At 33.5% G+C, this 8,803-nt stretch overlaps 1 protein-coding gene across 3 annotated transcripts; it reads left to right on the top strand.

Annotated features, from left to right (window-relative positions):
• The first annotated feature begins 4,911 nt into the window (after positions 1-4,911).
• Positions 4,912-7,404, top strand: LOC149622105 (uncharacterized). Of its 3 annotated transcripts, XR_016374989.1 has the most exons (7): positions 4,912-5,644; positions 5,707-5,886; positions 5,942-6,013; positions 6,070-6,372; positions 6,435-7,003; positions 7,066-7,122; positions 7,182-7,404. XR_016374989.1 is itself a non-coding variant. In XM_089853599.1 (5 exons), the coding sequence occupies exons 1-5, from the start codon at positions 5,592-5,594 to the stop codon at positions 6,697-6,699; spliced, it is 873 nt and encodes a 290-aa protein (XP_089709725.1). In that variant the 5' UTR covers positions 4,912-5,591; the 3' UTR covers positions 6,700-7,404. The 3 variants fall into 3 exon arrangements, 2 of the variants coding, with proteins under 2 accessions (XP_089709725.1, XP_089709726.1); XM_089853599.1 differs by having other exon boundaries at positions 6,435-7,404; XM_089853600.1 differs by having other exon boundaries at positions 6,229-6,372; positions 6,435-7,404.
• Positions 7,405-8,803: the final 1,399 nt, after the last annotated feature.

The raw sequence follows: 8,803 nt of genomic DNA on the forward strand, positions 1-8,803 counted from the left end.
CTTTGAATTTTTTCGTGTGAAAGTAGACCATTTTCAAAGATTTTTTTACAGGCGCGTAAATAGTTTCAGCACTCCCTAGCTCGCTTTCTGGCTTCCACAAAATTAGTTTCCTTACTGTGACCAAAGGCATACAGCTTTGCAAGAACAGTTTCCTGTTGCATGATTTTGCTAGGTTTCAAATTCAATTTTGTCCACTGACCTCAAATTATGTAGCTATCATGCAATCGGGGAACGGATCTAAGTAGGCCAGCTTTGGCGCTTTCGTCGTCCCTAAATTTCATTTCACGTATGTCTTCCCAGCCAAAATAAGAATCATTCTTTTGAAAACTTTTTGTTCCATTTTGTCAAGTTGAATGCAGGGCACTAATGCAATAATCAAACTTTTAACATACCACCCAGTATATATTCCTATAAATTAAGGTGTAGTTGTTGAGTACAGTCGCATGTTTTTTAGCTCCGCTCTACCAACGGGCTTAAGCCTCGGCTGTGATTTTTTTATTTTTATTCTTATCTTTATTTTAACTAAAGTTTTCTTTTGCGACCTTACTATTATATAAACCCCTTAGCTCTTATGACATAGTCTTAACTTAGATACTTAAAAGGCCCAAACATTGTTATCCACACTGCCAATTTAATGGAGCTGGGGAAAAACACGGCTCCATGGTATTCTGTGGTTTCTGCTCTACCTGGTTTCACATCACATGCACTAAGCAAAAAATTATCCCGGGATCCTTTTGGCTGTGTGTTACGTGCGTCGAATCATTTATCGAACTTAAAAATAACTTTACTGGAACGTCAGGAAGCCTTTGACTCCTACAAAAAAGCCACCGACAAAAAATTAAAAACTCTTCAAGATGCAGTCGATTCCGTAAGGAAAAAACTGGAACAAAGTGTGGAAACTCTTGAATCTGAAGTCAACGACATCCATGAGACGATACATAATGACAAATCTAACACCGCTGCTAAGCTTTTAGAACAAGCTGAAGCTTGTCAGGACCTAATTGGCGAACTTGGGGATGAAACATCAGCAAAGAACGAGGCTCTTGAACAAAAAATTCAACAACGTGTAAGCCCAAATCTCCTACCTAGAGCCTCCGCATATCCAATGATAGACACTACTTCAGATAACCTGATCACTGGCCACTCTATGGATGTAGTAAGTTACCACACTTTTAGGCATGCAAATTAGCCGAAAATGATCCAAATTTGCATAATTCAGAAATCCCACTTTTGACTATGCAAATTAGGATCTAAATTTGTATAATTCAGAGATCCGACCTTAAACCATGCAAATGAAGCGAAAATGATTATAATTTGCATAATTCAGAATCCCACGCCTGTCAATCAAATGCGAGTCACGTGAGAGTCACGTGTGGTGTTGTGACGTAGGTAAAATTTGTAAGATATATCAGCAACAGGGTTTGAAATTATATTAGTTCGGGACAAAACGTAAAGCTATAATGAACTGGGAAAAACTACGGCTCGAAACTTTTAAAGATTACCCCGTTAGTAATATAAGACCGTCAGAGTTTGCGAAACATGGTTTTTATTATTTAAAGAAAGGCGACGCCGTTAAATGTTTTTATTGCGATATAACATTACATAGTTGGAAAGCTAATGATAAAGTAAATGAGGAGCATCGGAAATATTCCCCGGAATGCCCAATTGTGAAAGGGTTTTCGACATGCAACATACCTATACATTGTTCTATCGATGAGATAGGTAGAGATGTACCACCAACGGAGAAATACGTTTCAACTACAAGCAAACCCAAGACTGAAGAATATTGTAATAATAGATGTTGTATATTACGGGGTTTTGAGGTTGCAATTTCATATTCTTTTAGAGTTGGTACATTTCTTGTTTTTTTACCTATAACTATACCTATTGGGTTAATTACAGCATTGTGGACAAGGAATGACAGCTATGCGATATTAGGTTTATACCCTTTAATGTTACCATATATACTACCGGATTTATTTTTAATAAGATCAGGATTGTGTCTATATTGTAAAAAACAAATCAACAAGATTAATTTTTAAAAAAGGATTGTGTCAATGGTGTAAAAAAGAAATCAAAGGATGAAATAAATTTTTTAAAAAACAATGTTTATTTGTATTGATTACATCACGATTAAATTCTGCGATAAACATTCCAAAAATTTGGAAATAAATTTAAAAAGCGTGTTTCCATCTGTTCCAAGTCTTGACGATGATAATAATCAACAGCGTCTTTTGAAAACACATTAAAAGTGGGGTCATACGCTAATATTAGGTGTCCATCTCTATCTCTACCTTCCAAAATATCTGGAAGATATGGAGATCTTGTAATGAGAGTAAATTTATTTTTAAATTTTTCGAAAGTGAAAGTTAAAAACATTAAAGAATACCTATATCTATGCAATTCTTCAATAACTACGTTAATATATAATAACTTTAACAAATTAATAGTATAACTAATAGGTGTAATAATATATATATTCCAGGGGGTGTCATTGTGTTGTCTGTTCTTTATGATCAAACTAGTGTTGAATTCATACAAAAGTTTTATAATTGCAGTATTTAATACCGATTCAACACTAGCTTGATCGTGACAAACGTATCCTAGAACGTGCGCTGCTGCATTCGAATCTTGACATTGATCAAGTTCATTAGGGTCGTATTTATGTATACTTCCTAGTTTACATTCCGTACTAAAAACGTAGCGTCCACAATTTCTGGTGTCGATAGAGGCCAATTCCGCCCATTCACCACCATCATTTCGTGTGCGATAATATACACTTCGGTAGTAAGATACTTTAACGGTGTTGATAGTCCACAAGTTTTTAAACATTTCGCGACGTACAAGTTGATTAATAACATGCTTTGATATTTGATTGTTTCCTTCAAACTTTATACGATTGTTCTCAATTTCGATCAAACATAATGTACCTAATCGAGGTATCGCGTTTGCACCTTCTGATTTAATACTAATAGGTTTGTAACACACGTAACTCGAAAACCGATGATTTACATTTTTACGTGATTCAACAGCAAAAACGTTCGGTACGTCCATTTTGAATTTTTATTTCACCAAAAGGTTCACTATCTTGTAAAGTATAATTGACAGCGTTCTTTCTGGGGTTAAATTCTGTGAAAATAATTCCAAAAACTTGGAAATGAATATAACAGTTTTTGTTCTATTTTTTGCAACTCTAGGCGTGCATAATCAATAGCGTCTTTTGAAAATACTTTAAAAGTGGGGTCATATATTAAACCGATTTTATCTCTCAAAATTCTTGGAATATTTTTAGATTCTGTAAAGAGATTAAATTTTATTTTCATTTTTTCGAAAGTGAAAGTTAAATCCATTAACGAATGATTAAAGTTATGCAATTCTTCAATAACTACGTTAATATATAATAACTTTATCACATTAACAGTATAACTAATACGGGGATCACCATTAATATAATAGAAGTAATCATAATTGCCATTTTTATCCTTTATGATCAAACGAGTGTTAAATTCATACAAAAGTTTTATAATTGCTGTGTTTAATACCGATTCAACACTCGCTTGATCGTGACACACATACCCTAAAACGTACGCTGCTTGACTCGAATGTTGACATTGATCAAGTTCATGAGGGTAGTATTTATGTAAACGTCCTAGTTTACACTCCGTAGTCAAGATGTAACGTCCGCAATCCCTGGTATCGATCGAGACTACATCTCTCCAAAAATCATATCGGTTACGAGATACTTTAACAATGTTGTTGGTCCACAAGTTTTTTAACATTTCACTGTGTACAAGTTGAGCAATAGCATACTTCGATATTAGATTGTTTCCTTCAAACTTTTTACGATTGTCCTCAATTTCGATCAGGCATAACGTACCTAACCGAGGTATCGCGTTCGCAGCTTGTGATTTAATACAAAAAGCTTCGCCACACGCGTAACTCGAAAATCGATAATTTATATTGTTACTTGAACCAAAAACCATGTGATGCATGCATTCTCCAACCCCGGAATCCATTTTTTGAATTTTTATTTCACTAAAAGGTAAATGATGGTTCACTATCTTGCAAATCCTTACCAATCCCAATCTTCACCTTCAAGTTCTAGGAAAGATGGATTGGCATTTTGAAAATCTTCGTAAGATTTATTGCTGGCATTCTTTGAAAAAATCACTTCAGACACGTTATCAAGTGTTTCTTCGTCACAAAATTCATCGTTTATAAAAATACAGTATCGAGTCAAATAAAATTTCCTCTTAAATGTAGACAAGTTATCTGATAAGGATGATAATGAGTAATTGCCGAACCGTAAAGAATTGATTACAACTTTTATATATAACAGCTTCATGAAATTTGTGGTGAAGCTGTTAGATGTTGCGTAATTCCTACGAAATGGGTTTTTATACGTCAGCGTAGAGTTGAATTCGTAAGTGATTTTAACAATAGCCGTGTTAAGCACTGCTTGAACAGCGTCGCTGTCGTGACAAACGTATCCCAGAACGTAGGCCGCCTCTTCACGATGTTGACAACGCCAGTTTTGTTTTTTATAGTACTTGTGAATCCGACCTAATTTACATGTAGTAGTCGGTACGTGCTGACCACAATTTACTGTATCAATTGGTTTTAGAAATGTCCAAGCATATCTATAAGAATACCAAGATAGTTCTACAACATAACACTCAAACTTGTTTTTCAAAATTTCTTCGCAAACGAGTTTTCTAATCACGGTATGGGTTATTTTATACTTTTGCGCAAATTTCTGACGATTGTCTTCAATTTCGATTAAACATAATGTACCCAACCGAGGAACAATAGTTTTGCAATCGTTATCGACTTTTAAAATGTTTGATAGGTTGAACGAACAAATTTCCTTCATTTGTGTTTACGGAAAGAGCAGAGATAGTAATTTGGTTCCTCTTCACTATCCCAATATGAACACTCTTTTTCTTGACGTTGGTTTTTGTAACAAAACTGATTACAGTTTATACAAAAAAAACTATTGTCCAAAATCGCGTAAGCGTTTTCAATATTGCTAATTAACACTTTACCGTACTGTTTGTATATAGCCCGTTTAAATTTAACGCACTCGGTATTCACACAGTAATGAATTTCACCACCAATAGATGAGAAACTAGCAATATCGTCTTTTTCACAAAAAAGACAGTTTAGATCCTGACCACTCTGTAACTCAGTTTGGCCTGTGGTATTTAATTCCGAAAATTGTTTTTCATTCAAGTCTGAAAAGTAATAATATCTTATAAGAAACACGCACGTTGTGAGGGCCTCTTTTAAAATTATACATTTATAATATGCACCCTTCTTAAAACGACTGATAAATATTTTTCGATAGGGACGCTCATTAATATGGACCCTTCTTTAAAGTCGTTAATACATAAAAAACCAACAGTTAAATATTTTTCTAAGAAAACCAGGGATGACCTCGACGCTCATTACAAATTCCTAACTAGACTTCTTAAGCTAACAACCTTGAAAATTTCATATATAAACTGAACGGATTTCAAAGTTTCACATCATAACGCAAAAAAACTTTAAGTTTGAAAATATCTTCAAAGTCTAGAGTACTACTAGAAAAAATGTGTCCAGCAAAATCTTTTGACTCAAACGCTGTTCAACCGGCTGAGGAATTGTAAGTTATTTTAGCTAACAAGTTAAAATTATTTTTTAATACCGGATCTATTTTATATATAGCGCTCTACCCCAACTCTGGGATATCGATGATGAATTGGAAGTTGATCCAATCATCATCCTCGAGGAAGATGATATCCCAGATGGAGTGGAGGAGGAAATAAACGAATTAATCGCGAGTATTGATATGTTCGCCGAAGCGGACGACCCGGATGTGGTCTCTACGGAATCATCTGAAGAAACGTAAGTTTTTTTGTCTTATATCTAGCAAGATATATACTAATACTGTTTTATATAGCGCATCCGAAAGTGATGACGAGAATGAAAATGCATTTTATTCAGATACCGAAGATGTAGAAATTAATTTAGAGTAAGCTAAAAAACTATTTTGTTAATTTTAATCGAAATTAATATAGATTTTTACAGCGCCATGTATTCTTATATTACTCCCTGTTCATCCTGTAACCACTTCCAATATAATTTTCGTACCTTTTCCGGAATAATAAATACTAATACTATATCCTTTAAATTATTTTACTGCATGAACCACAACTGTATTCTCTACCATACATTAATTTGTCTCAGCTGGATGGAAGGACAATTCCATCCAGTTAATATCTATCAAACATCCACTAACTCTTACTACATTAACAACGCCCATCTTCCTAAATCCTACAATTACTTTCTACAAGAAGACCTACACGCCACGGATGACGAAATTGATCTAAAGTAAGTTAAAAAACCTTTTTTGTTTTAAAAAACCGATTTTACTTATATATTTTTTATTATAGCTACATGTACTCTCGAATCACCCCCTGTCCTCGCTGTAAAAACTACTCTCCAACGAACTATTCTCTGTCAATCCAATATCAACTTCAAACTACGCACTACAAGCTCTACTTCTGCAACCACGAAGACTGTCCTCTCTATCAATCAATTATCTGTCTCAACTACTATGAATATTACTTGCCTATTGACCTTCTTCTCAATTCTAGATTCGCTTCACCTCTCTATCTTAGAAATATTCCTAATTATGTCTATCAAATAAATGAATAAAATATATATATAAGTTTTTAAGAAAAAATGTCTCGTCATTTATATGAAGCTTAAACATTCTATTAAAAATCCCCACTAAAATACGAACACTGTAACCAATGTTTTTCAAGAGCCTCTCGAATATCAAAAATTAAAGCTAGGAAAGTTGTTATCCTTGACAACGCCTTATAATAATTCTTTAAATAGTAGAAATCTAGGGGAAAACTTTATCATTTTCTTTTAACGCTTCATCCGAGAAAGTCTTAAAAAACATGGGTATCCCAGAAGATAATCCTCAGCCGCAGTTACAGGAGATGGACTCTCTGTAAGCTAAAAGTTTACTAGTTGTTTTTAAGCTTCTAGTTTCTTAAGAGTGTTTTTTTATAGAACCCAAGTACCGTTAGAAATTACCGCAGCTTTAGCGGTAGAAAGGGCATCTGCAGGGTAAGTGATATTTGTACCATTAAAAACTATAGTTAAGTAAAAGTAGCTATGTATTTTAGAATCTTCGAAACTCATTCATACGTATTCGTACCGTGCTGCGTTTGTAAAGGAAGAGAGGTGTCTGAAATCGATAGAAATATTTCAAAGGCTTTCTATTGTAGAACTCTATCCTGTCCCCGCTATAATAAGATAGTGGGTATTTGCTTCCCCGTTTTTATGGTTAATATTCATTACCCCTGTCGCGGCCATCCCGATGATATTAATACGGCATTTATGGAAATTTTTGATTATCCTTTAAATGTTTAACTCTTTTTTAAAAAATATTAACTTTTTCCAAATATATACCATTTATTATTGTTGTATTTTAATTTTACATGTTATTAAAAGATTTTTTAAAATTCAATTAAACAGTACGAAATCATTTGTTGAATGCTTAAAACACATTGAATATTTTGAGGATTACGTAAATTATTTTCGTAAGATTTTAACAGATCGGTTAAATTTAACGTGCTGCAAAATGCGTGTAAGGTAGTTTTATACTCGCGTTTAACATCCAATAGTTTTTTTTCAAAATCACCCAAAAGAATTCGAAAGGTGAGTAGCATATTTTTTATGAAAATTCTTTGATTAATAATAAAGTTAATATGGGTTGAAATAAACCCGTTCATGGGGTCTTGCATAATAAGCGCAAATACTTCGGGTTTAATTGTTACTGGAACGCTTTCGTCATACGTAAAGACAAGACCCAAATTCGTAATAGATATATAGATGTTTTGACAACGTAAAAATTTAATTGACGATTTCTGCATACAGGCCGCGAATTCAGATTTACGTTTGTTCAAGATGTACCATATTTTATACGGTATTAAAATAAAGTTTCCACTTTCAACAATAACTGTTGGTTCTACGTCTCTTCCCCGCGGACAAACAGTTACCGTTACACCGCTTTTTGTTAAGTGTAAGTTCAAATCGCGAAACATAGCCATATTTTTATAAAAATAGTATTACTCACAACACATCACGGGTATTTTTATTCAGGAACGAGCAGTGCAGTTTCAAACATTTACTTTCGATTGACTTTCCTAACAAAAACTCGGGGTCTTTTTATAGTAAAATATCTCCACTTAAAAATTCCATAATATTACCCTTAAGCGATAGAAATTCTTATACCTGATAATTACGAGAAAATAAAAACCTTGGGAGAATTCACACGTGATTTTTGAAAGTATAATTTTGACCCTTCGACCTTTTTCCAAAAAATATCATCCATTTTAAGATCGGAGCACCTTTCCCCCGAAAAATCCCTGTTTAAATTCCCACACTTTTTCGTTTTTTATAAAACCATTAAATACCAATTAAAGCTTTCCATCTGTGTAGGACGTGTATTGGAAAGCGTCTTTTAGCCTTCTACATAAACTCCACCCAAATCGAAGCAAAAAATACTTCTCGGTAATTACACCCAGGTGTATCGTATAAAAAAGCAATTATTTTTTTGATACAATGTAATTTAAAAAATATATTTTGTAACCTAGGGGAATTCAGGTGTTCCAATCGTATATCTAATATCATTAAAAAGTATACCCGCAGCCAGATAAAAAAGGCAATTATTTTTTATACATTGTAATACAAAAAATATATTTTACAACCTAAAAGTATCATTAAGTATAATTAACGACTAGAA

The sequence above is a fragment of the Phalangium opilio genome, unplaced genomic scaffold (genome assembly GCF_054372755.1).
Source record: "Phalangium opilio isolate 3A_F unplaced genomic scaffold, DU_Popi_V2 ptg000200l_1, whole genome shotgun sequence".
Taxonomy (NCBI): domain Eukaryota; kingdom Metazoa; phylum Arthropoda; class Arachnida; order Opiliones; family Phalangiidae; genus Phalangium; species Phalangium opilio.